The sequence below is a fragment of the Panthera leo genome, chromosome E2 (assembly GCF_018350215.1).
Source record: "Panthera leo isolate Ple1 chromosome E2, P.leo_Ple1_pat1.1, whole genome shotgun sequence".
Lineage (NCBI taxonomy): Eukaryota > Metazoa > Chordata > Mammalia > Carnivora > Felidae > Panthera > Panthera leo.
The window spans coordinates 10541721-10568786 of record NC_056693.1 but is presented as its reverse complement, the minus strand read 5'-3'; the positions used below and the strand labels follow the sequence as shown (position 1 = coordinate 10568786).

The following is a 27066-nucleotide window of genomic DNA, read 5'->3' as shown; positions in this document are numbered from 1 at the left end:
GTCCTCCTGTGCCCTCGGGCTGCTGCAAGGAGCCGCTGTGTGCCCATCCTGACCTGTCCCTCATCGGCAGGTCCCAACACCTTCAGTCAGAGGCCCTTTTCCTCTGCCCACCGCCCTTTCCTGCACCGCAAATGGGCCCTTGCCTACCCGCCAGACTCTGCCTCTCACCCCTGCTCCAGGGGGCTCTCCCCTGTCGTCCCTGCCCTGCCTTTGCGGGGGGGTGGGGGGTGCACCCCTCACTTCCGTCCTGCAAGCCCCCTCCCGACACCTCCAGTCGCTTCTGGAAGAGCTCATCCATCGGCCCCCACTCCCACCTCAAGCCCCCACTGGCCAGGTGATGTCACCGCCCTGTGCCTGATGCCACGTCTGAAACATGGGGATAAACCGGGTCTTTGGGGGGGGGGGGGAAGGGGTTATCCAACAATTAAGTGAGGTTGGGGCTTCAGAAACAGGACTCCAAGGAAGTGATGGTCACAGTTGTGGCTCGGGGCCACCCCGCCCCCAGACCCCTTCAGCAGAACCAAGCACTGCTCAGGGCCTGTGGGGTACAGAGGGAAGACAGCCTGGCAGGGGCAGCCCTCGGGGTTGGGGGTGAAGAGGGAGGGGACTGCTGACAGCAATCACTTCCCCAGGAGGTCACCTCTCTGCCTCCTGGCCTGGCTCTGACCGCAGAGCTGACCTCACAGCTGGGGCTGGCCGGATAGAGCAGCGGGTCACCAGAAGCCGGTGCTCCCGAGTCATACCCGCTAACAAGATTATCCAGATTTGCACGCACGGATGCTGGTCACCCGGGACCTGCTCTGTCCGGCTCATCCGGCCTCCCCCGCCTCCTCCAGGTAGACCTCCCTTCCTGCCCGCCCTCCCTTCCCCACACGGGGTCAGGAAGTCAGGAGAAGGGATCTCCGCTATACAGCCCCAAGATTTCGAAGCTGAAAGGGTCTAAAAATCCCAACAGTCTAGGCTCAAGAGATCCTCACGCTCGTGAGGTGCAGAGCTCTGGATCCTAGCCGGACAGGGGAAGAGGATTCTGGCCCCCCGGGGTTGAAAGACTCCAGCATGCCGGCCCTCTGAGGTCCTGCAATTGGAGATTCCTTCGCCTTTCAGGTTCTAAGAGGCAAGGAGGCCGGGTCTGAGAAATTCCAGAATCCTCTGGCAACTTCCCTCCCGGCATCCCTCCTCCCCAGCTCATCCTTGGCTCTCTCTGTCCCCAGTCTCCCCCGGGGCTCCCACAGACATGATGCAACCGGGGCTGGAGCCGGCTGAGAGGTGGGAGGCAGGAGGGAGATGTAATTACAGAAGCTTCTGCCTCGATCCAGCAGGAAGCTCAGAGTTGGGGCCCAGGGGACCCCAATCCGATGTGAATAATGGAGCGCTCGCCAGAAGCACGCATGGCCCCCTCTAGGGAGGGGAGGCCCAGTGAGGGGGCTCCATCCAGGTCCAGGGGTCCAGCAATCCCCCCCCCACCCCGGTAGCCCCAAGCTGAGGAGCACAGGTGTTACTCTGGAGAGAAGAGGAAGCATGTGAGGACCCTGGGGCAGGGCGGGGGGGGGGGGTGTCTCTAACTCAGTGGCCCTCCAGCCACCTCACCGGGTCTGCGGTCTGCGTCTCCTCATTTTCGACCTTCAAGACATTTCCCACTCTCTTCACGCCGCGGTAAGAACCCCCTGGGACCAGGAGACGGTAGGACAGGGGCGGAGACTCTGGTGAACCCCGAAGCCCGTGTCCCATCCCCCAGCCTCCGGGTCACCCCGAGGATTCAGGCAGGCCTGAGGTCACCAGAACTTCCGATTTGGGAGAAGCCAGAAATAAGGACTTTTATGTGAAGTACTCCTATTTTTCAATTTGGCAACCAAGTCAAGAACATTTTTAAACGTTATGTAGGCCAAAAGTAGAGAACCAAAAAAAAAAAAAAAAAAAAAAAAAAAAAAAAAAAAAATATATATATATATATATATATATATATATATATATATATAACTGCAGGCTATAAATGTCCTGTGGGCCACCAATGTGTGAAGTGAGAAACACAGGGCAGGAACTGTGACTGAGGCAGCCCTGTGTCCCCAGAACAAAGAAAATAACCACCGAAGGGAGGAACGTCACACCTCAATTTGTCTCCTCTCCCTCCAGCCACGCTTCTCTCTCCTCTGGGTCCCCAAGTGTTATTACCACCATGTCCCAGCTCAGATGTCCCCTCCTCCAGGAAGCCCTCCCCGACGCCCAACCTGAGTCAAGCGCTCCCTCGGAGCTCCCCGACCCCAGCCCTGCCCTGTCTGGGTCATCACTATCTGGGGACAGGTCTGGGTCTCCTATTGGATTCTGAGCCGCAAGAGGGCAAAGCCAAGGGCTGTCTCGGTCCCAACTATGTCCCCGGCTTCACCCAGAACAGGGCTGGTCACAGAGCAGGTAGGTAGGTCCTCAGGGAGGGCTTGGAAGAATGAACGGGACAAATGAATGAACAGAGGTCAGTGCTACGGACAGAGGTAAGCCCGTGGCAGGGGGTGGAGTCACTCAGGGAGAGGGAAAGGAGGGGTGGGCATGGGGGCTCCTGGAGAGGAGAGGGGCCAGCTCAGGGGTTCGGGGGTTCAGCGCTGGAGGCCACAGTCTACCCCTCATTACCTCCCAGCTGTGTAACTTGGAGTGAGGGAACCTCCTTTGGTTCCTGCAAAATGGATACTATGCAAGTAGCCAGCTGCCTTCTGGGGCTGTGGGGATGATTAAATAAATTCAGGGTCGCGGAGGGCCCAGTGCAGGTCAGAGTCCGGGGTGCTCACTTCCTCCGGTACACCCTTCCCATCCACAACGCCCCCCCCCCACGCCACACATCCTCACCCCCAACACACTCCAAACACACTCAGGAGGGCCGTGGAGGGACAGGGTCCCCCGTGATGGCCCCAAGCTCTGTGCGTGCCTCAGTTTCCCCAAAAGCACAGGTACCACCACAGCCGCCACGTTTATTGGATTCACTCTTTGGCGAGGGAGGGGGTAAGCTGTCGCGAAGACTCAGAGCAGGACGCAAAAGAGGCGCTTGTCGCGGAAGGGGTTCTCTGCGGCGGGGACCGGCGTCACCAGCGGGTCGTCTTTGGCGTGCGTCTCGCAGAAGGCCAGGAGCTCGGCCGCCGCCTGCGACACCTGCGGACGCCGGGGCGCGGTCCGTTCTCCGCCCAAGGCCCCGCCCCCGCCCGCCCCTTCCCGGCCCTGGCCCCGCCCCGCCCCTTCCCGGCCCCGCCCCCGGGTCCCGCCCAGTTCCGGAGAGGGTCTTCCCGCGGGCCCCGCCTCCAACAGCGCGGGGTCCGGCCCCCGGCCCCGCAGCTCCCTCCGGCCTCCCCAAGCCCACCCCGCACCTTCACGCGGTCGATGTTCACCTCCAGCTTCAGCTGTTCCACCGTCTTGCGGGCCTCCGCGATCTTGGCCATGTTGTTGGACATGGCTAAGGGCGGGGAAGAGTTTAGACGCCGGGCGGGAGTAGGGGCTGACGGGGTAGGCTAGGACAAGCCGGGGTCCCCAGGTAGGGGTGGCAGCGGCAGTGGGACCCGGCGACAGGGGTGTGGATGGAAGGGCGTACGGATGGGGCGCCCGGAGGTGGAGGGAGGGACAGGAAACCAGAGAAAAGAGGAGGAATGAAGGGACCTACAGATGGGCGACCGAGAGGCAGGCCAAGGGAGGGCCAGAGGGGCCAGAGGAGGGATGGAGGGGTGCAGAGACGGGGTACCTAGATGGAGGGAAGGACAAAGACGGGCGAGGGAAGGCCCGAGGGAAGTCCGGTGATAAGGCTGCCTGACAGGTGGAGGGAGGGACCAAAGAACAGGGCCACAGGTGCTGGGTCGGGATCCAGGTGTCCTCAGCCCCCGGGGACAGAGCATGAGCCAGGAGGGGGGCCCTCCCCAGGCCAATTAGCGGCGGCTCGGGGAGAACAAGGAATTAAGATCGCGGCGGGAAGGGCGCAGAGGGGGCCTCATTAGGGCCTTGGCAGCAGCTGCCCCCTCCGGCCCCCTTGGGGAGCTCCCCCACCCCCGGCCTGGCCACCTCAAAGGCGCCTCTGCTCATTAGCCGCCCGAGAGAGGGCTGGGGGTGGGGTGCGGCGGGCAACTCGGCCATGACTGGGAGAGGGGCAGAGAGGATGGAGAGAGGGACACATGGAGGGGCAGAGGGAGCCACAGGGTGACAGAAAGACCGAGGCACGGAAGAAATAAAGAGACTGGGGCGCGGGAGAGAGAGGTGGAGGGATGAAGCGATGTGGGGGGAGGGGGGGCAAGTAGGGGGGGTCAAAAAAAAAAAGACAGAGTGATCCAGGGGGGGACAGAGGGGATGAAGGGACAGGGCAGGGACAGAGAAGGGGAGGTGGAGGGTCCAGGAGGGGTGGAGAGAGGGGGTGGGAAAGGATAGAGGGAGGGGCACAGGGAAGGACAGAGGAAGGCACAATGATAGAGGGGCAGAGAGAGGCGTGGGGTGGGGGGGGTGGATAAAGGGACAGAGGAGAGAGGGGACAGGGGGACAGAGAGAGGGGGATGGAGGGGCTGGGGAGAGACAGGCTGGTGGAGACGCAGACGTAGGAAGTCATTCATTCACGCATTCATTCATTCCTAGGGGGACAGATGGCGGCTGCGATGGGGCAGAGGGATCCGCCGTGGGGTGAGACCGGAGCCTCCTACCTGTTGCTGCTCAGGGCCGGGATGGCAGGCAGGTGGCAGAGCCTGGGAGACCGAGTCTGGGCCCCCTCCCCCCCTCCCCCACGCTCCCTAGTCCGCCCCGCCCCCTCCCCCCGAGGCGCAGCCCCTGAGGGCCCGCCTCCTCCTTGCTGCCACCACCGCTGTCCCGCTCCCCCCCCCCCCACCGCCTTGGGTCTGTTTCTTTGGGTCCCCTCTCTCTGTCCGTCCCCCTCTCCATCTCTGCCTCTGTCCCTCTCAAACACGCACGCACACGCTCACTCGCAGGGAAAGACAGTCTTCAAGGGTGCCTGCCCCACGCTCTGCACTTGTCCCCATGTCCCCCGGACCTCGGATGCGGGTCCCGCGCGGCCCCTCCAGCACACGTGCTCTCCCACCCCGTCCCGCCGGCCACCTGCGTCGTCCGGTCACAGACCACCCCTCCCAGCACACAGGCTCACCCTCGCCGTCCCTCAGATCGACGTGCACGCTCTGTCCCGCGCGCGGCGGCGGGGGCCACACAGTCTCACGACTGACCCGCGCTCGCTCGTCACAGTCGCGGCCCCTCCCCCTCCCCCCAGCGCCACGCACGGGGGCTCTCCGTCTCTCCTGGTGTGGCCCAGCATCACCGATGCCGCCTCACGCGCCGCAGCCAGACACGCTGTCTCAGATGGGCACACACAGCTCGGCCGCGTCACACGCCATGTCTCAAGACGTCACACACCTTGACACGCAGTTAGAACTTCTCTCTGTCGTGTTCACAGCCGGTGGCAACTTCACCCGCGCTTTCACCGTCACCCAGTATGTTAGGGACACACACGCACAAGGTCTCTCTCGTATTGTCATCTCCGAGTGCCCCGCACAGTGGCGCGCTGCCTCACGCGCTGTCCCAACACCGTGACAGTCTCTCGCTGTCCCACCTGCCGTGTGTCGCACATCGTCAGTTTCTCACAGTTGACCAGCGTGGCGGACACACACGGTCACACTCACATGGTCCCTCTGTCACACCCATTGCCCCGGGGCCCGTCACGCTGCCTTCTCACGCCACCTCTGGGTGTGTCACACTCATTCACCCTGTCACCCTGTGACCCCCACAGCCCTCGTGTCCTCCCCATGTTGCACACTGTGCCTTACAACCTCTCGCTGTCACATCCGGCCTCCTGATGTCACAGTCCCCCAAATGGTGTCGCAGGCACATCCAGCCTCACGGCGTCCCCCACAGCCACCTGCGTGTCACGACCTCTCATGTCACACACTCAGTCGCACACAGCCTCTCTGCGTAACACACGGTTTCACAGACACACTATTTCTGGTTGTCACAAAATGTCACCAGGTCACACAGCCACACACACAACGTCACAAGCTCGCGGTAGTACACGCTCACACAGTCTCTTGGCGTCGCACGCTGTTCCCCGGGGTCACCAGGGGCACCCACAGGGTCTCTGTCTTGCACTGGTCACACCCCTGGGGGCGCCCATACCCAACCCTCGGGCCTCTCGTGACAGCCCCCGATGGCCACACGGGGGAGCCCGCGGCCCGCCGACACCAAAGCCGTAGGCGGAGGTGGAAATTGGGAGGGCAGGGCGTCCCCGCGGGGCCGCGGGGGACGCAGACCTGGGAGGGACGCCGGGACACAGCAGGGTGGCGGGGCTGCAGGCCAGAGGGAGAGAACTGAAGACGCACTGGGACAGGAGAAATTCAAAGAGGAGGGGAGAGAGATGCAGGGGGAGGCCGACAGAGACGGGGACGCAGAGACAAATTTGGAGAGATAGAGACCTAGGGACTAGGTGAGACAGACACAGGCCGAGGATCGCAAAGACAGAGAGACAGAGACATGCAGGATAGAGGAGAGACACACAGAAATGGAGAGGCCGAGACAGGGACCGAGAAACAGCGACACCCGAGAGACACGCACAGAAGCGCACGGAGACACCAACTCGCAGACCAAGCCTCCCGCCGGGGACGGTGGCGGAGGTGGGGCTTGCGGGGCGGGCCCCGGGGGCGTGGCCTAGGGGCGATGCTGGGGGGCGTGGCGAGGGGCGGGGTTCCCCCGAGGGGCGCGTCCGGGGGGGCGGGCCAGGAGGGGCGTGGGCTGGCAGAGGCGCGCCCCAAGGGGCGGGCGTTGGGGGGAGCAGGGGGAGGCCCTGGAGGGAGCTTCTCCTCGCCGTCAGCCCTTCTTCCCTACGCGGTTTTGGCCGACTGGATGGGGACGCGAGCCGAGCGGGGAGGGGACACCGCCCGGGTGCCGGTGATCTGAGGGTATCCGACCCTGACTCCCCGCTTCCCCCCGCCACGCCGCGGAAGCCACAGGGCCAGGTGGGGGAAGGGAACCGGGCTCACATCTGGAAAGCATCAGGCGCGCCGGACGTGCCAGGGCCCCGGGCCCGGCTGCGGAAGGGGGGAGGGGAGCCAGGGCGCCCTCGTCCTCCCCCCTCAGCGGGGTCTGCCGGCGCCGGGGAGGGGCCTGGGCGCGCGCCGAGCCTCTGCGCCTCCCGCAGCTGGTTTCCATCAGCGACTTTGGCCCCGGCCGCCCCCAAGGAGGAAACCCAGCTGAGAGTGGGGGAAGCCAGGGTGACGACCCAATCTCCTATCCTGCTTTCTGACGGCGGCCAGACGCCGGGGGGGTGGGGGGGGGGTGGGGGGGTTGGAGACGGACGGACGCTGCTCGAACCGTACCTAAATGCCCTCCCTTTCTCGCCGGAGCTGCAGCCCCCCGCCGTCTTTCCACCCGACGTGTAACTTCAGTTTTCAGACGTGCAATCCCGCCTTGTGCTGCCCAGGAGTCGCCCCGGCCTCGTGAGAGCCTAGCAGTCAGTGGTGCTATTGTGCCCATTTTCCGGAGGGGGAAACCGAGACCCTGGATTCGGCTTCCGCTTTGACTTTATTCAAGAAATGGGCCGTGAACGCCAGGAGTGGTTCGAGAGTCCCATACCCAATGGCCCACTGTGTATTCCCGGCTGGGTGTCCGCGGGTGTCTCACACTCGGCGCGTCCAACACTGAGCCCCATCCGCCAAACCCCCTCCTACTGCAGGCTCAGCTACGACTGCCATGAACTCCGGCTTGCAGTCACTTCTCGCCTCCTCTGCGGCTGGCACTCCGGTCCAGCCACAGTTCCTCGCTGGCTTCCCTCATCCGGGGCCCCACAGAGCAGCCAGAGGGACCCTGTTTGAAAGGGAGCCCCCAGATAATAGCCCGTGTTGGCGAGGAGGTGGGAAGGAAAACGGCACAGCCAGGGTAGGAGACAGCCTGGCAGTTTTTTAGCAGCTAAAGAGTCACCGTAGGACCCAGCAATTCTAGTCCCCAGGTATCTACATAAAAGAAATGAACACATACCTCCAGACAAACACTTGTACCTGAATGTTTCCCTGCGGCTTTGGTCATAATAGCCCCAAAGTGGAAACAACCCACATGTCCATCCGCCGAGGAGCGGAAAAGCTCAATGTGGTGTGTCCGTCCAGACAATGGACGATCATTCGGCGGGAAAAAGAAATCAAGCCGTGGTACGTGCTCCCATGTGGATGAACTTTGAAAACATCATGCGGAGTGAAAGAGGTCGGCCACAAAAGGTCACTTATTGCATGATTCCCTTTGTAGGAAATGTCCAGAATGGGCCAAAATACAGAGACAGAGAGAGTAGGTGAGTGGTTGTCAGGGCTGGAGATACTGGATGGAAATATTCTTATTGGGATGGAAATATTCTTCAATTGATTGTGGGGAGAGTTGTACAACTCTGTGAACGCACTAAAAGCCACTGAACTCGATTTGGGTGAATGTTATGGTCTGTGAATTGTATCTCAACGTTTTAAAAAATGTTTATTTATTTTGAGAGAGAGAGAGAGAGAAGAACCCCATGCAGGCTCCATGCCATCAGCCCAGAGCCCCACGCGGGGCTCGAACTCAAGAACTGAGAGATCATGACCTGAGCTGAAACCAAGAGTTGGGCCACCCAGGTGCCCCTTGACTTTTTTATTTGTTGAGTAGGATTCACGCCCAGCGTGGAGCCCAGCTGGGGGCTTGAACTCACAACCCTGAGATCAAGACCTGAGTTGAGATCAAGAGTCAGAAGCTTAACCGACTGAGATACCCAGGCACCCAGATATGTGACTTATATCTCAATAGAGCTGTTAACCCTTTCACCTCCCCCCCCCCCAAAAAAAAAACTCCTAAGTCCCTCTTGTGCTCAGAATTCTCCCATGGCTCCCACCTCCCTCGAAGTAAAAACCCAAATCCTCACCATGGCCCATGAGGCCCCACACAATGTGACAGACACTAGGATTCTCTGCCCCCCCCCTCCGGCTACTCCCACCCTTTTGTCCGTCACCCATGCTATTCACATGCCTCACTTCCCCCACCTCCTTCAGATCTCTGTTCAAATGTCCCCTTCTCAATGAGACCATCCTGATGACTCTACTGAAAATCACAAACATCTCTGCTCCCTCACCCCACCCAATTTCCTCGTAGCTCTGCTCAGTTCTCCCCATAATCCTTGTCACCTTTAGCAAATTACAGAATTTATTTGTTATGTCAACGCCCCTGCCCCGCCCCCCAGCTCCCATGCCTGTAAGCAGTTCCTTTTGTAGCCTTCTAGAGAGAATCCATATAAGCTATGTCGGACAGCGCTTAAGAGCCTAGACTCTTAGGCAACCTGAACTTACATTCTGGCTTTGCTACTTATCAGCCTCACGTAGGTTACTTAACATCTCTGTGCTTCGGTTTCCCCATCTGTGAAATGGGCCTATTAGTATCCATATATCGTCTCTCTAATATACCCTCGAGGCTGTGAGGCTTGAGTCACTGAGAATAGAGTCTGGCATGCAATAAATGCTCAATTTCACAGTTAGCTGTTATTTTTTGGTTTTGGTGGGGTTTTTTTTGTTTGTTTTTTGTTTTTTTTTAAGTAGGCTTCACATCCAATGTGGGCCTTGAACACAGGACTCTGAGATTACGAGCCACACGCTCTACAGACTGAGCCAGCCAGGCGCCCCCCTGCTATTTATTTATTATTATTCTTTTTTTAATGAGTTTGTACCAAAATCTTAAGCAAGAAGAAAGGTCATCCAGGTGTACTTCAACCATTTTGACCCCTGTGGCCAGTGTGACCTTGGACAAGTCCCTTTCCCTTTCTGAGTTGCCACTTTTATGGAATGGAGATGAGGCAAATATTCCCAAAGGAAGGCCTGACAAGCAGTGGCTTTTCCTGGCAATTTTTTAAAAATCTTTATTTATTTATTTTGAGAGAGAGAGAGAGAGAGAGAGAGAGAGCACAAGCAGGGGAGGGGTAGAGAGAAAGAGAGACAGAATCCTAAGGAGGCTCCACACCATCAGCGCAGAAGCCGATGCTGGGCTTGAACTCACGAACCGTGAGATCATGACCTGAACCAAGATCAAGAGTGAGACGCTTAACCGACTGCGCCCCCCCAGGCATCCCTTGGCAAACTTTTATTTTATTTAATTATTTATTAAAATTTTTTTCTTTAACGTTTATTCATTTTTTGATAGAGACAGAGTGCGAGTGGGGGAGGGGCAGAGACAGAGGGAGACACAGAATCCAAAGGAGGTTCCAGGCTCTGAACTGACAGCACAGAGCCCGACGCGGGACTCGAACCCACGGACCATGAGATCATGACCTGAGCCAAAGCCAGCCGCTTAACCGACTGCGCCACCCAGGCGCCCCTTGGCGAACTTTTAAAAATGACTTTTATTCATTGGTATGCAAAAAGAAATACTTGTCTATCCATACACACACACTGCCCACCCACCTTCTAGAATGGAAACTCCACAAGGAAGGAAACTTCTTTTTTCTGTTTTGTTCCTTGCTCTTTCCCCAGTGCCTCAGTGGGCAGTGGAGATGCAGGTGAGCACAGCTGGCCTGGTCTCCTGCTCTCTCAGAGTTCAAAGCTACCGAGAGGTGGACCCACCCATCTAGACCCAAAGTCAAAGCAGAACAAATACCATTCTCCACCTGACTGTGGGGTCAGGTGGGGGATGGGTTCTAGCCCTAACTCCCTCCTTCTTGCTGTGTGATCAGGGTAAGTAATGGCCCCTCCCCAAACTTCTAGTTATCCATCCATGAAATGGGTATGATTATTGAACTTATCCAATAGAAATATGGGCAAAGAGTATGAACAGGCAATTCACTGAATTACAAGTGGGCCAATGAATATACCAAAGCATGTGTTGCCTCAAGGGAATGGGAGAGAGACATGCTAATTAAAACAGAACATGGGAGGGGCGCCTGGGTGGCTCAGTCCATTGAACGTCCAACTTTGGCTCAGGTCATGATCTCACAGCTCATGAGTTCAAGCCCCACATCGGGCTCTGTGCTGACAGCTCAGAGCCTGGAGCCTGCTTCAGATTCTGTGTCTCCCTCTCTCTCTCCTTTCCTCCCCCACTCGCACTCTGTCTCTCTCTCTCAAAAAAAAAAAAAAATTAAAAAAAATTAAAAAAAAATCATAAACAAAATGTTAAAAAAAGAAATGAAAATATCAGCTGAGGGCGCTTTTAGTGGGAGGAAGTGTGGCAATGTCAATTAAAAGTTTTTAATTTTTTTTTTAATTCTTGAGAGAGAGAGAGACAGAGCATGAGCGAGAGAGGGACACAGAATCTGAAGCAGGCTGCAGGCTCTGAGCGGTCAGCACAGAGCCCGACCGACAAGGGGCTCGAACTCACAAACCATGAGATCGTGACCTGAGCCGAAGTCGGATGCTCAACCAGCTGAGCCACACAGGCGTCCCTCAATTAAAAGTTTTTAAATGAGTGTACATTAATGACCAAACAATTCTATTTCTAGGAGTGAAGCCAACAGAAATACATACATATATGCACATAGAGGTATGTACAAGGACATTCCTGCAGCAAGGTCCCTAACAGCAAAATAATTGGGAGAGCTGACAATCCCACAGTGGACTCTTATGCAGCTAATAATAATAATACAGTGAGGGGGGCACCTGGCTGCCTCAGTCAGTAGAGCATGCAACTCTTGGAGTTGTAAGTTCAAGCCTTACATCTTGGAGTTGTAAGTTCAAGCCTCACGTGGGGTGTAGAGATTAATTAAAAATAAAATCTTAGAGCGCCTGGGTGGTGCAGTGGGTTAAGCATCCGACTTCTGCTCAGGTCATGATCTCAGGGTTTGTGAGTTCCGGCCCCATTTTGGGTGAGCTCGAGCCCTGCTTCAGGTGACCTTGAGCCCCACTTCGGGCTCCACACTCTCTCTCTTTCCCTCTCTCTCTGCCCCTTGCTCACTCACACACTCTCTCTCAAAAAAAAAAAAAATTAAAAATAATAAAATAAATAAAATCTTTAAAAAACAATCATTATACAACGATAGGGAAGTGTCATCTAAATGGAGATGAAATGGACAATTTCCTAGAAGAATACAACTTAGTAAAACTGACACAGGAAGAAATAGAAAAGTTAAATAGTACTATAACCATCAAAGAAACCGATTTGTTTTTTGTTTTGTGTTTTTGTTTTTGTTTTTTTTTTGAGAGAGAGAGAAAGAGAGAGAGGGAGAGGGAGAGAATCCCAAGCAGGCTCCAGGCTCAGCATGAAGCCCAACGCAGGACTCTACCCAGGACCCTAGGATCATGACCTGAGCCAAAATTAAGAGTTGGACGCTCAACCGACTGAGCCACCCGGGTGCCCTCCCCCAATATCTAACTCTTAATTAAAATCCTTCCCATAAAGAAATCTTTGGACACAGATGACTTAACACCACCAAATGAAAATAGTAATAATAATAATAGAATAAAAGTGATAAATAATGCAAATATATGGTTCAATTTATATATGTATATATGTAAATATACATGGTATATATGTATAATATAGTTATATATTTATATAGTTACTTAAATTCACATATGTATGCAAACACATAAAGGAAAACATTCAAGGATACACATCAAACTGACTATGATGACTTTTGAGAAAAGAAATTTGGGTCGGCCCTTCACTTATATTTTTATGAAACCATGTTTGTGACCAAACACAACTCAATCAAAGGTCAGATTCATTGTGGTAAAACAGCCCCATGGTAGGAAAATCAGGTTGAGACCCACCCTGAGATCTGCCACCTGGCTCTAGACACCCTTGTGTTCAAAGCAAATAATAGTTGCTCACTAAACGTGAGTCCAAAGGAAAGCCGTTTTACCACAGAAGGAGAGTCCACCACGTATGGAACAGTGTGCATTTATTTACAAAGAGGTTAGAGAAACACAGAATCTGGCCCCCCTGTGCACTGGGGAGTCACCATCGTCATAATAAATACAGTAATTTTAAAAAAGAAAAAAAAATACTGGATTGGAACAGCTGAGGGTCATCCTGGGCTCTCCCCACTCCCTCTGGGAGGGGGGAGAAAAGGGGGGGCATGAGATAGAAACCATCTTCCTTCCCCTCTTCTACCTCCTAATCCTCCATAACTGTCCCGGGATAGAGGCGAAAGAGTCCTTCTTTCCAGGTGCTACCACCTCCTAACTGACCCTCAAAACCCCAAAGTCAGTGCTCCTTCCTTTCCCAGGGCACTCTGCAGGCACCACCTGGGTCAGACACAGCGTCTCTGACCGCGGTGCCAAGGGGATAGCTTAAGAATCCAGGGACATGGATGGGGGCACTTTGTGAATGGGGGGGGGGGGGAGACACCATATCTGGGCATGGAAAGGAGGAATAAGAGGGTTCAGTGACAGTGGTGAACGGGAACAAACGGACTAAGTGTCTAAACTAAAATGGGGAAATTCGAACTGAATTACCCCTTCCGCATACCATATTACACCCATAGTACAGATGAGGAAAAGTGAGGCCCAGACAAAGGGAACTTTCTTGCCCAAGGGCTGCAGAGCCAGCAGCTGAACTGGGTCAAACAGGGCTCCTCCCCCATTCCTCCCTATGGTGGAGGGGGAGCCTTTTCAACCAAGACTGCAGTGGATGGGGGCAGTGAGGAAGGGTCTTTGGAAGCAGAGAAAATGGTGGTCTTTGGAAGGGAGGTATGGAAGGGTCAGTGATTGGGAGCGTGGTGGTGCAGAGGCCATGAAGGGGGAGCCCGAGCAAACCCCCAAACTCACACTGTAGTCATGACCTTGAGAGAACCCGAACGGAAACGCAGTATCTTTTTCTTGAGTGCGTGGGAAGCCTTGATCTTCACAAACACTTTGGCGGGGCCCGCGGGTGCCCCTCCACCTGCACCACCCCCTGCCCCAGAGGCTGCGGTGGCTGCCACCAGCTGCTGCGGCCACACCAGGCCACCGCTGCCGTCTGAGTCGCTGGATGCGGAGCTGAAGGCAGGCGACTCCCCCTCGCTGGCGCTCGATTCACTCTCCCCATAGCCGCCGCCGACGCCGACGCCGCCGGTGGGACCCCGGCGTCCAAGGGGCCCCAGGCGCCCCGCAGAGCACTCAGAGTCGCTGCCCGCGCAGCCATAGAGAAGACGGCGCTGCGGAGCCGACGGGGATGGGCCGGGCCCCGGGCCGCGGGCTGTCGGGGCTCGGGGACGGCCGCGGCGTCCGTCCGCAGCGTCGATCTCCGCCGTGGAGCGCCAGCGGCGGCAGGACCCCGCGGCCTGCGCCGCGAGTGTGGGCGCAGGGCCGCGACGGGGCCTCGGCGGCCGGGGCTCTTCCCGTTCGGCCGTGGGATACTTGGGGGGCCCCGGAGGCACCGCGGCCGCGCGGCCCAGCAGGCTGGTCTCAGACTGGGAGCGCGCGGCCTTGCGAGCCCTGGGCGAGCCCCGGCGGCCCGAGGCCTCCGTCACGCGTCCGCGGCGGCCGGCGGCCCGGGGACGCTCCCGGGGTGGGGACTGCTCCACGCTGCGGCCACGGGTCAGCGGTGGCGCTTTGCGGCGCGCCGCGCGGCCGGGGAGGCCGCGGGTGGCGGCCTGCGCGCCCGGGATGTACTGCGCCTTCACCAGGCGACCCTCGGCCGGGCTGTCGGGGGGCGAGGGAGCGGCGGGCGGCGCGGCGGGCTCGGGCGCCGTCTCCGACTCCCACGGCGAGGCCCAGGCGCGCCCCAAAGGCGCCGGGCTGGCGGGACGGCCCCCCGCGCGCTCCACTGGGGGCTCGGGCGCGGGCCGCGCGCCTCCGGGGGGCGGGGACACGTCGGGCGGCCTCTGGCGCACGCTGTTCTGGCGCCGCGGGCCCCCGTCCGCGCCCCCGGGACTGGTCCGGGGCTGGCCCGCCCCCCGGCGGCGGCGCCTGCGCAGGAGCGCCGAGATGTAGCCATCCAGGGGCCGCCCCGTGCCGGGGGCATCCGGCGAGTCCGCAGGAGGCCGGACGCAGGGCCGCGGGCTGCGCAGCGCCACGGCGTGCAGGGGGCTGGGCGTCAGGAAGGGCCCCGCGCGGGCCCGCCGCTCCGCGGAGGAGCAGGCCTCCGGGCCCGCGGAGCCCGCTGCCGTCGGGTAGGGCGCCGAGTATGATCGCGGCACGGCTGCCCGAGCGCTCACCGCCTCTGGAGCGCTAGGACTGGCGTCTCCTGGGGAGGGAGGCAAAAAAAAAAAAAAAAAAAAAAGGAAGAGAGTGGAGAGACTCTCGAAGCCCCTTCTAAGGTGAGCCTAGGAGGGTCAAGTTGCCTACCCCTCCTCCTCCACTGTCATCAAAAACCCCGCTCTCCGCCCCCCCCCCTTCCCTCCTACCAGGTTCATAACCACATCTTCACAAGACCCTGAATGGTCTGTCCCGCCCCTGCCTCTCTGACCGCCATCTCTGACGCCTCTCCTCTGTAATTTTAGGTCTCCGGCTACATTGGCTTCCTGGTTGCACCTGCCAGTCACGTTCCAGCCTCACGGCCTTTGCACTTTCTGTTCCTGCTACCTGGAACACTGTTCCCTGAGGATATCTGTTTGGCCCACTGCCTCACTTATTTTAGGACGCCACTCAAATGTCACAGTCTCAGCGACATCTTCGCCGGGGGCCGCGTCTTCTAAAATGGCAACTTCCTCGCCGATTCCAAAGAGGACGCCCTCCCTGGTCCCCTTCCCCTAACTTTCTTCTCTGTCTGTCTATATCTGACTTATCTTGTTTATTATCTGTCTCTCCCACTGGAAAGTCAGCTTCTTGAGGACAGGGGTCTTCCCCCACCCCACCCCCCAACCCCCGCCACGACTGCGTCCCTCACCACTAGGATAGGGCTACCCCGGCACATAGTAGGGGCTCAGAAACTTACTTGTATAAATGGGCAACAGCAGTTCCTGTTTCCCGAGTGGCTACCGTGGGTGCCAAGTCTAATAGCAATTAGGGCTGAGGCTCCCTGAATATGCAAAACTTCCCTACGACGACGTAGGTGCTGTTATCAATCCCACTTTAACCGAGGGAGACACGGAGGCCCCGAAAGAAGCAACAGGCTCAAAATCACACGAAAGGGGAATGTCACAGCCACAATTCGAATCCAGGTCAGTCTGACTCAGAAGCTTGGGCTCAAAACCATTCTCCTACTGTCCATTCCCTGGTTCTCAGGGCCCCAACCCCACCCACCTTACCTAGGGACTTGGGCCTCTCGCTGGCATAGATGCCCCGGGGTTCAGCGGGACCCAGGCGTCCATAGGAGCCAGATCCAGAGAAGCCACTGTCCCCACAGAAGGTAGAGGGTGGTGAGTCTGGACCCCCCGTGGAACTGGGGTCTTCATAGAAGCCTGGATTCCAAGGAGAAGAGGAGAGATCATCAGGGGCCTGGGCGGGGAAGCCAGGGGTGGGGAAAGGAAGAGACCAAGAGGCAGCCTGAGAGGTAGGGGCAGGAGGAAAGATGGGGGTATCCCAGGCACGCCCTGCTTACCTGAGCTGCGCCCGCTCTCCTGTTCCAGGCCCCCAGACTCCAGGCTCAGGTCTCCCAGCTGCTGGCCCAGGTCCCAGATGAGCCCAGGCAAGGCCTCCTGAGGGCATGAGGAAAGCAGATTGGTCAGAATGCCCCCCCCAACCTCTGCCAATGAGCCCCCCACATCTTCCCAGACCACGGGTAGGGTTTCACTTTGACAATGAGGCTCTGATTTCGAAAGGGTAAAAGCACCCAAGCCCCAGGATCTCCCGCCTCAAGTTCTCTGTCCCTTCAGCCCAATAGAAGTCCTTCCGATGGTCTAACTCAAGTCCTTTGTGCTGCAGCGACATCACCGTCTCTTGGGTGTGCTAAGCTTCAGAAGGCCCCGCCCCTGCTCCCTCTCTATCAGGTGTTCCCTCCATTTGTGCTCGTGGCCCCTTAACACCTATTAGGATGTCCCTCTTCGAGCCTAAGCTCAGGTGGTCTAGCTGGAAGGGCAATTCGCTGCTACCTAGCAGATCCCTTAGCCATGGGGTCCACCTTCTCCAGTCCTTGACCTTCTCTTCTTGGATGCTCCCATCTCCCCCCACCGCCCCTTATCGGCAGCAGAAAGTCCTTCTGCAAGGCTTCCTTAAGTCCTTCCTGCTGCAGACCGGTTCTTTCCCTCATATGGATAAAATAGGCAGACCACGACTCATACTAAGTCCTTTGCTCCTTCTCTTGGGAAGAACCACTCCCCCGCCCCCCAACACCTACTGGAAAGTCCGTCTGTAAGTCTAGCCTTAGTGGGTACTACAGCAACAAGCCCCAGCAGGTTCGCTTGCCTGGGGGACGGCATCTTCCTCCTGCCCTTGCTTCATTCCTACCCAGAAGCCTCACCCCCCTCCTACCCCCCCCCCCCCATGTCTCCCATCGCCCCTCATCCCCATGAGAAATTTCTGTTGAGTCTATCCCGGATCCTTCTTGCTGCAGGAAATGACCATTTCTTATCAGGGATGAATGAATGAAGGTGAAAACCCTTTTAGCGGAGCGGCCGTCATTAGGGAAGGGGGTGGGGCTGAGGCTGAAACAACACAGATGGGGCCTCTGAGACACTAGGGCTTAACCCCATTTTGGAAAACAGATCCAGGAAGAGTCCCACATGGGTCCGGGTGAGGCCAGAGGTGGCGGCAGCCGCGGGCCGACGGTTGACCCTCAGACAAAAGCGGCTTGTCTGGACGGCGGGCCGGGCGGGAGGCAGGGAGGGGGGAGGAGCTGGGAGGCCAGGCGCCCAGCCCTGCCTATTTAGGGCAGAAAGACGGGCCGGCTCCCCCGCAGACGCCCCCCCTCCCTCCCCCAGCTTCCTACTTCAGCGGCGGCTCTCCTGGGCCCCCCGTCCTCACCCCTCCCTCCCCCGCCCCCAGAACAGAAGCCCCCTTCTGGGCTTGTTTATAGGAGCAAAGTCAACAAATCGGTCCACTTTGGGCTCCTGCCCTGGGCCGTGCAGAGATGCTCAGGGTGGCGTCATCTTTGAGCAGAACCCAAGAGGCCGGCCCAACTGTGTCGTATCAGGGGTGGCTAGAAGCGTTCCCGGAGCGCCCACGTACCCCACGTCGTCATGTCCCCCCTACTAATCGCCCCCTTGCTCACTCTGCCGTAGCCTCGAAGCCACACTGGCCTCTTTGCTGTCCCCCCCCCCCCCCACCCCAGCACGCCTTGCGCCTGGCGAGCTCCTACCTCTGTAAGATGTGTTTCCCCTGAATTTCCCCCTGGCTCCCTCCCTTGCTCGGTTCAGATCTTCGCTTTACATGATCCCTCCTCTGACCAGTCTTTCCAAAATAGCTCCCCAGTCATTCTGCACCCTGTTGCCCTGCTTTCATTCCCCACCCCCACCCCCACATGACCTCCTGGCTCAGAATGATACATTGGGTTGTCATTTGTTTTTTGTCTGCTCACTAAATGTCGTTCCTGGAAGGCAGAGCGTTTTGTCTGCTTTGTTGGCTGCTGCGTCCTTCCCCCACTTCCCCCCCCCAACACACACACACACCCACCCCAAGCCCAGTGCATAGCACACTGCCTGGCACAGAGTAGGCGCTCAGGAGATGTTTGCTGAAGGGATGAACGTATACAGCAGAATACTATGCAGCTGTCAAAACGGAAGGAGGCCATATGTGTATACAGTCATCACTCACATAGAGCTTCCAGGCAGAAAAGGAAAGGGCATAGCACCAGCGTGAGTCAGAATTACCTGAAGGGCATTGTTCGCGCCTAAATTACTGGGTCCCACCTCCAGAGCTTCCAGGCTGGAGCCCAATTTGCATATCTTGCAAGTCCCCCCCCCCCATCTTGCTAGTCCAGCGGCCACACCTTGAGAACCACTGGCATTGTCCCCCCAAGGACCTCACCCAAGAGACCTGGAATTTGTGAGAAAGCAAAGCATCGGGCGCCTGGGTGGCCCAGTCGGTTAAGCATCCGACTCTTGATCTTGGCCCAGGTCATGATCTTACGGTTTGTGAGCTCGAGCCCTGTGCCGGGATCTCCGGCTGACAGCGCAGAGCCGGCTTGAGATTGTTTCTCCTTCTCTCTCTGCCCCTAACCCGTGCGCGCGCTCTCTCTCTGTAAATATCTCTGTAAATAAATTTAAAAAAAAATTTTAGTACAATAAAAATTAAAAAGCAAAGCAAAACACTACACTTCTTGGTATGTAAGCTGTGGAAGAGGTCTGGAGGGACCCACACCAAGGTGACAACAGTGTCGATTCCGAGGAGACCTGGGACAAGTTACTTCCCCTCTCTGGGCCCTGGTTTCCTCCTCTGCAACATGGCATTCAACTCTCTCTCTTATGGGGTGTCATAAGGATTTAATGAACTAAAATAGCAGTTCCTTTTAAGCTCTTAATAAATGCTAGCTTTATTACACGAAAGCTCTACATTTCTTTCTTTTTTTACTATTTACTTATTTTTGAGAGAGAGAGAGAGAGAGAGAGAGCATGAGCAGGGGAGGGGCAGACAGAGAGGGAGACAGACACAATCCGAAGCAGGCTCCAGGCTCTGAGCTGTTCAGCACAGAGCCCGACGCTGGGATCGAACTCACGAACGTGGAGATCGTGACCTGGGCCGAAGTCGGGCACTCAACCGGCTGAGCCACCCAGGCGCCCCCAAAGTGCTGACTGTCTCAACAAGGAAAATAGAAAGTCATGTTTCACTCGTGTAATTAAAAATAAAGATGAAAGGATCGATTTGGGAGCTGGGGGGGGGGGGGGGAGTGAAGTTCTGCCCGTGTCACGTCGGTTCCCAGAAGGAGTTAAGGGGGACAGACAGGAGAGGCCTCCCCTTCCCCCGCACCTGGACCCTCCAACACCACCCTAGTCTACACACTGTCACTGTTTGTAAGTTTGACCCCCATCCCTTCCGGGTGCGAAGCAATGATAACTCTTTAAAAGACCAGAAGGATGTTGGCCTGAATCTAGCTCCCTGTGTACCCACAATGCCCCTCATCTTTTTTTTTTTTTTTTTTTTTTTTTTGCAAACCCTTCTGCCAGGGGACCGTCCACCATCCAGGGAGGGTTAACATGCATGGGGTTACGACCCCTGGAGACCCCTTTGCCCAAACGTTTCCAGACCTTTGTCCCCACCCCACCCCCCCACTGCTCGTCCAATTCCCTTCATCTCTATTAGGAAGTCCTTCTGCGAGTCTAACTTAAGTCCTTCTTGCTGGAAGGGGCCCCTCTCTCTTGGTGGGAGAGAACAGAACCCCCACCCCACCCCCATCCAGGATTCTTGCCTCTTTTCTCTGAATATCCCTCGTCGTCACCTGCACCCCCCACCATTCCTATTAGAAACTAATCAAGTCTGGCTTCAATCTTTGTTGCTTCAAAGGGAGTGTATTCCTGGGGCAGGGGAGGGGGGCACAAGGGGGGGGTGGGAGGGGGAAGTATCCTAAGACAGAGGCTCAGGGATCAGAGGAGGTACCCACACCCTCCTCAGAAGGACCCAGGAACCCCCAACGGCAGAGGAGTTTATATTTAGCGTTTCTCTGTTCCTCCCTCGGTGCCGCTGTCTCTCTCCCGCTGCCTGCCACCGCCTCCTCCCTGACGCTGGGACGGAGCTTTGCCTGGAGAGTGTGGGGGGAAAGAGGCCTCTCCACTACCACCTCGGTGGGGGGGGGGGGGGGTAGGCAGAGGGGCGGAGAAGGGGGGAGACTTAGGGGCAGGGATGGGGAAGCTGAAGGACAGAGAGGAGACTGAGGCAGAGAGAGGGCGAGACCGGGGGACAGGAAGGAAGGACACAGCCTGCCCATCCCTGTGCTTTCTCCCTCTCCTCGTAGGGTGGGAGGTGCCTTCCCAAGCCCAGCCAGCTTGGGGGGGGGGGGGGAGCGGGGTGAAGGCCCCCACAAGGCGTCTCCAACTTTGGGAGGGGGTGGGGCCTCCCACAGCTGTTTCTGTTTCCAGAGAAGAATGTGCAGGGTCCCGCTCCCAGTCGGGGGAGGGGCTGTGCGTGCAGCCCCGGAGTCTGGCTGCAGACCCCCTCCCCATTCCCCATCTGGGGCGGGGGCAATGGAGGTCAGCAGCAGGGAGAGCCCCCTCCCCCGCCACCCCGGCTCAGGTTTCCCCAAACGGGAAGCTCTGACCACACACAGGCTTGGGGATGGGATCTGCAAGGGGAGAGCCAGGGTCTGGGGCCTGGCAGGCTGGGGGGGGGGGGGGGGGGGGGGCGGGGGAGGGGAAGAGAGAGGTGGGGACAGGGACTTGGGGCCGGAACAGAGAGGTGTGCAGAAATGCAAGGGAAGCCTGGGGAGACAGAGATAGACACAGAGGGTTAAGAAAGAAACAGACACTGAAAGTCACAGGGATGTGGCAATAGGGAGAGAGAGTGAGGGGAATCCAGGAAGAGGTCAGGAGAATGAACAAATGACAGAGAAGGAGAGAGGGGTGGTGCTCCTTAAGTCCTTCTGGAGACCTCTGCCTCATTTTCCACCATGAGAGCACTCGGGGAGTTCAGAAGTCGGGCCCCCACGCTGCCTCAACCTGCCTCTTCTGGGGTTAACCAAGGCTGGGACCAGGTAGGAAAGGAGGGAAAGTGTCACCAGAGAGTAAAGATGACCGCGGGGTCCTCAGGGACTGCAAGCTTCCTCTCAGCAGTGGTCCCTCCCTCAGGAGGCCCGAGGATCCCCTCCCCCCCCCCCCCCGCCCCGCCCCGCCCCCTCCGGAGATCTCCAAGCACATCGGGACTTAGGGAAGATGGAGCCCTGGTAGCGGGGCCAGAGCGGGGCACGTTTGGATCCCGGCTGTGTGACCTTGGGTGAGTCACTTGCCATCTCTGAACCTCAGCTTCTTTCTCTGCAAAATGAGGACTATCACCCTCCTCTCCCCCAAGCTTCAAGAAGACAACGCATACCAAATACTCGGCCCAGGCTTGACACATACTTAGCGCCTAGAAGAATTTTCTTTGGGGAAAGGGTCTGTGCATTTCACGAGGCCCCAGCGGAGGCGATGCAGTTCCCCCCCCCCCCCCCCGCCACCTTCCCCAGTTTGGGGTCGAGGAGGCCAGATCCCGCCCGCCGCCCATACTCCTGGGTCTCCAGCCCCACCCCCTGTCCTCTCCCCCTCCCCCACCGCAACGGGTGTCTGAGCATCCAACCGAGACAGACAGACAGATAGACACACACGGGGGCGGAGGGATGGACGGACAGGCGGCCCCTCACCAGCTGCTCCTCCAGGGCCGCTGCGGCCCGGCGCGCCGCCGCCGCATCTTCGTCCTCATCGGCGTCCTCCTCGTCCTCGGCCTCGGCGCCCCCCATTCCGGGCTGGGCCAGCCGCAGCGCCTGCTGCACGCGGTACTCCTGCCTCTCCCGGAGCCAGTGCAACTCGCAGAGCCCGGCCAGGCTGCCCTCCAGCCAGCCCCGCAGCCGGCCCCGCTCGGGGCTCACCGGGAACGAGAAGGCCCGGATCATGGCTGCGGCCCCCCACCCCAGCCCGGCCGGGCCCCACGGCCACCCCTCTCCGGGTCCCACCTCCCCGCCCCAACAGCCCGCCTGCCCGCCCGCCCGCTGGCCCGGCTGTCACCGTCTCATCTGCATAGGCGCCCGCCCATTGGGCCGCCCACCCGCGCCTTATCTGCATGGCCACGCCCCCGGCGACAGAGCAACCGTCGCCTATTGGCTGCTACCCTCCTTTACGAAGCTGCTCGGCGGTGCACCCGCGCCCCCCGACGCGACGCATGCTCGCAGCTTCCTACTCGCTTTGCTTCTGGGCGGCCTCGCCACGCCCCACCGCTTGCCAGCCTTTGGGGCCTGGTCACGCCCCCTCGCGCGTCACAATGAAACAAGTCCGCCCTTGCTTCAATGTCATTGGTCCGTGCCTCCCGGGTCCCGCAGCTGGTTCCGCCCCCTTGCGGGCGAGCTCAGGCTACCATTGGACTGTCCCGCGAGAGGGGAAGGGGTGATCTATAAATAGGGAATGGGTCCACGTGACAGTTTGGCAGCTGTTCCTCTCCCCACCCCCACCCCCCCCACCCCTAGCAACCCTAAGCTGCTGAGGCTGTGCAGGGGGCGGAGAGGGTTATTGAGTCGAGCCCTGATTTGGCCTCCTCTTCCAGGAAGCCTTCCCAGACACTCAGCTGTATAACCAGAGGACCAGCCTGGCTAAGACCGGCATCCTCCCATAAAATGATGCTTCTAAGCGGGACCGGCTTCACCGGCGTGTGACCAGCTTAGGAGGGCCCTGTGCTTGGTTTAATATTCGGCTGTTCCTGTCTTGAAATTCTTATTTTTTGAACCAGGGGCTCCGCATTTTCATCTTGCAGCAGGCTTCCCAAATTATGTAGACAGTCTTAACTTCTAACTAAGAGTCTGAGATCGATGACATCCCAAATTCTGGAATTAGAAGACCAGCTTGGGTGGAAGATCCTATAATTCGACCAGAACAGAATCTAAGCGTCTTTTGTCTCCCAGATCGTATGGGATATTGCGTTCACCATTCTACGATTCCAGGAGCCTTTGTTCTACGTTCTAAGAGGCTTTGTTCTCAGCATTCTAAGATGCTCTGTTCTCGACGTTCTGTGGTCCTAAGAGTCTGAGCCTGACTTTCGTTTCCAAGGTTCCCTCTGGCTCCCCTGGCTCCGCGAGCCGGGCTGGCGCCCCCTCAGGCGGCCAGCCTGTGTCACTACGCCGAGTGTGTCCCCCTACAACCTTCAAGATCTAGCTCCAGTGTTCATACCCATTTCTCAGACAGACCTCGACTCCCTAAAGGCCAGGGCCCAGAAGATCATATGAGAACCTCCCTCTTCTGGGACCCTCCTGCACCAGAATGCATTCTGGTCGTAAGCTGGAGAGGCGGTGGTACTCTTGAGAGCTAAGACTCTGGAACCAGACTAGGGGGAGGGGAAGGGCGTGTGAGCCCCAGCCCTGCCCCTTTCTAGCTGTGTGACTTTGAGAAACTTGGTTAACATCTGTGCCTCGGTCTCCTCATCTGTATGATGGGGGTCATAACATTATCTACCAGATAGAGTCGTTCTGAGGATTGAGCGAGATACTTGTCTAGAGCCTTCTATGTAGAAAGAGCCACAGAAGGGTCTGATAAATAAGTACGAAATAATCTCGTGAGTCCCAATGAGCTTGGACTTCAGTAGAGACAGACTATAGTCAATCCCCCTCTTGTTTAAGACAGACCTAGAGTGTCCTTTAACTGCCTTAATTTTCCAACAGTGGGGAGATGACTGAGATTCATGATAGGTGGATCTAGGGAGCTCAGTCGCAAACAAGATTTTCTCAGTAGTTAGTGTCTGGGGTGATGTCAGGATTGGTTTTCCATCCCTGCTGTTTGTGCAAAGCCAGTTGAACCATTTCTTGCATAAAATGCTGGATCTGAAACTGATTTAGGATTTGGTCACTGGGCATTCAAAGATGGGTATTCCTAGGAAAATAAATAAAAAAAGAGAATGATTAATGGTTGAATAAGGGAGTAAAACCAAGAGTGGAGGCCCGAGGGCAGCCAGCTGACAGGGTTGCAAGAAGGAGGTACAGAGAGATCCTTGGTTGATGGAGTCAGGACAGCGGTCACAATTCTTCAGATAACCTCATTGCCCCTCCACCTTTTTAAATCTGTTTATCTAGAGAGCAGGGGGCATGCACGTGTAGGTAAAGGAGGGGCAGAGAGAGAGAGGGAGGGAGAGAGAGAATCCCAGTCAGGCTCCGCACTATCAACGTAGAGCCCGACCCAGGGCTCGATCTCATGAACCATGAGATCATGAGTTGAGCTGAAATCAAGAGTCAGAGGCTCAACCAACTGAGCCACCCAGGCGTCCCCACCTGGTTGGCCTCTTGATGTTCCCATTGATGATGAGATGTCCGAGGAGTCCCTGGAAATGAACATGCAGCAGAAACTTCCAACTGTAACATACAAGTCCCTCCCTCGGAAGCCCCGGGCCTGGGTGCAAAAGTTGCCCACACGTGGGTGGAGGCCATATTAAATCCTCGGGGCTTACTGCTAAGCACTTGGCTCCTCTGATGCTAATGAAAAAGGGGGTCGCAGTCATCCTAGACCCTGTGTCTGTAGGGTGACTTTCGGCCTTGGCAGGATGTGGCTGGTCTCCTACGTTTGTGGGGAATTCGGTGAGGGGTGGAGAGAAGAAAGAGTGAAGGTTAGACATGAATAGACTGAAGGGGGATCGAAACTCTGAAAAGGACTCACAGGATTGGCAAGATAACAGGAGCCAGTCCGGCTGGCAGGTAGGTACCAGTCTGCAAAATCCTCACACACAAGACACGCCTGACGGGGGGGTGGGGCAATGCAAGACTCATGGAAATAATTGTCTCATTCAGCTGAGGGGCTCAGCCAATAAATGCTGATTGAAGATGGGACAGCAAGGAGATGTAGGGATGGGACCGGGGCCATGAAATGAGTCACAAGAGGGGTGATGCCGCTTGTTGCCAAGAGAAATTACGAGTCGCCCCGGGTGACTCGGGGTCGGTAGTGTTTTGATAGCTGGAAAATCTGGGTGAGTGCAGTGGGGAGGTGGTTCCTGCTGTGAGGGCTGTTATGGTCTGAGACTGAGTCCCGTGAAGGGGCAGGATGCGAAGGAGCCCAGAAATCCTGAGTCATCGATGCCAGGGATAGGGCGAGGTTACTGTCACAACCGGGCGGTGAGTTAGAAGGAGTCTTTGAGGGGTACGTGAGACAAGGCTCAATCTGCCTGCAACCCATCCTATTTCCAAATCAGGTTACATGCTGACGGACTGGGGGGGGAGGGGTGAGACGTCAACCTATCTTTTTGGGGTCGGGGGAGGGGACACACTTCAACCCATCGCAGCCTCAGAAACCACTGGAGTTGCGTTTTAGTCTTGGGTCGAGATGCCACGAACGATGGGATAACTTCCTCCTGTGGCTACCGTTAGCCTTCGGGTGTGGAAGTCGGGTCCTCAATGGGGTGCTTGTGGCTTAACGTCACGGCAATGCGTCCCTAGACCCCTCGTGTCTCTGGGGGGTACGTGTTGAGTGTCAGTGAGTGAGCCGAGTGGGGGGATCATCCACATATTGGATTTGGGGGGGGGGTGGGTATGGCAAGGGGAACCACACCCCTCAAATGAGCATTCAGGGTCCCCGGAAAGGAAGAGGGGGTTTCCGTGACCTCTTGAGGCCCTCCTGTCCCTGTGCATTGTGGACTTTCCCGGGTGAGAAGAAGAAGATGGAGAATCTGGACGTAGAGGGAAATGAAAGAATGTGTGGACAGACGAGGCGTTCGTAAGGTAAGCTGGGTGGTTCCGGAAGGTACAGAGAGGCAGAGACAGTGTTCGGATTGGGAACTCGCAGCGACCCAGGTTTGACTCTTTTATTCATGGCCTACAGGTCTTGGCCCAGCCATATGCCAAAGGCTTGAGGGGTGTTTATGGACATGGAGAAAGCCTTTCAGAAGGGGATCCTTGGGGAGACTAAATCTTAAGCCTCGAATTTGGTGTCCCTTTTCTTTATTGTCCCTACAAACACCTCTGTCAAGATCAGGGTTGGTAGGGGCGCCTGGGTGGCTCAGTCGGTTAAGCGTCCGACTTCGGCTCAGGTCACGATCTCGCGGTCCGTGAGTTCGAGCCCCGCGTCGGGCTCTGGGCTGATGGCTCAGATCCTGGAGCCTGCTTCCGATTCTGTGTCTCCCTCTCTCTCTGCCCCTCCCCTGTTCACGCTCTGTCTCTCTCTGTCTCAAAAATAAATAAACGTTAAAAAAAAAAATAAAAAAAAAATCAGGGTTGGTAGTATCCAATGGCCCTGACAGAATGGGCTTTTCTTTTCTTTTTTTTTTTTTCAAATTCAAGGTGTGGGGCCTTAACGTGACACTGTGTGGCTTTGCTTTGATGTGCCCCGGCATCCTCATGATTGATGTTGGACTAACCTCATGGAATTTTGCAATCAAGGTATTTCTCCAGCTCATGTTACGGGGTTTGTTTTTTTTTTTTTTTAAGTTTTTATTTCTTTATTCATTTAAGTAATCTCTACGCCCAACGTGGGCCTTGAACTCACAACCCTGAGATCAAGAATTGCTCTCGATGCTCTTTGGACTGAGCCAGCCAGGCGTCCCTCACGTCATGTTTTTGATCGTCTCTCTCATTTCTGGCCTCAAAGTGTTAACAAAACGAGTGGCCAAGATCGAAGCAGTGGGATTATCCAGGATCAGGCCTGAGTAGGCATTCTGTATATTTCCCAATGTGGGTCTGTCATTG

General features: G+C 57.1%; 2 protein-coding genes across 6 annotated transcripts; both read right to left on the bottom strand.

Moving 5' to 3' along the window:
• Positions 1–2934: 2934 nt before the first annotated feature.
• GNG8 (G protein subunit gamma 8) lies at positions 2935–6607 on the bottom strand. Of its 5 annotated transcripts, none has more exons than XM_042919883.1 (3): positions 6562–6607; positions 3345–3430; positions 2935–3132 (listed from the first exon to the last, which is right to left on the bottom strand). In XM_042919883.1, the coding sequence occupies exons 2-3, from the start codon at positions 3426–3428 to the stop codon at positions 3004–3006; spliced, it is 213 nt and encodes a 70-aa protein (XP_042775817.1). In that variant the 5' UTR covers positions 3429–3430; positions 6562–6607; the 3' UTR covers positions 2935–3003. The 5 variants fall into 5 exon arrangements, with proteins under 5 accessions (XP_042775817.1, XP_042775816.1, XP_042775814.1 ...); XM_042919882.1 differs by lacking the exon at positions 6562–6607 and adding an exon at positions 5371–5745; XM_042919880.1 differs by lacking the exon at positions 6562–6607 and adding an exon at positions 5108–5311.
• A 6214-nt stretch (positions 6608–12821) lies between these two features.
• DACT3 (dishevelled binding antagonist of beta catenin 3) lies at positions 12822–22360 on the bottom strand. The gene is made up of 4 exons (XM_042919879.1): positions 22063–22360; positions 16402–16498; positions 16109–16261; positions 12822–15105 (listed from the first exon to the last, which is right to left on the bottom strand). Exons 1-4 carry the CDS (start codon positions 22309–22311, stop codon positions 13703–13705), a joined length of 1902 nt encoding a protein of 633 aa, XP_042775813.1. The 5' UTR covers positions 22312–22360; the 3' UTR covers positions 12822–13702.
• Between the last annotated feature and the right edge of the window lie 4706 nt (positions 22361–27066).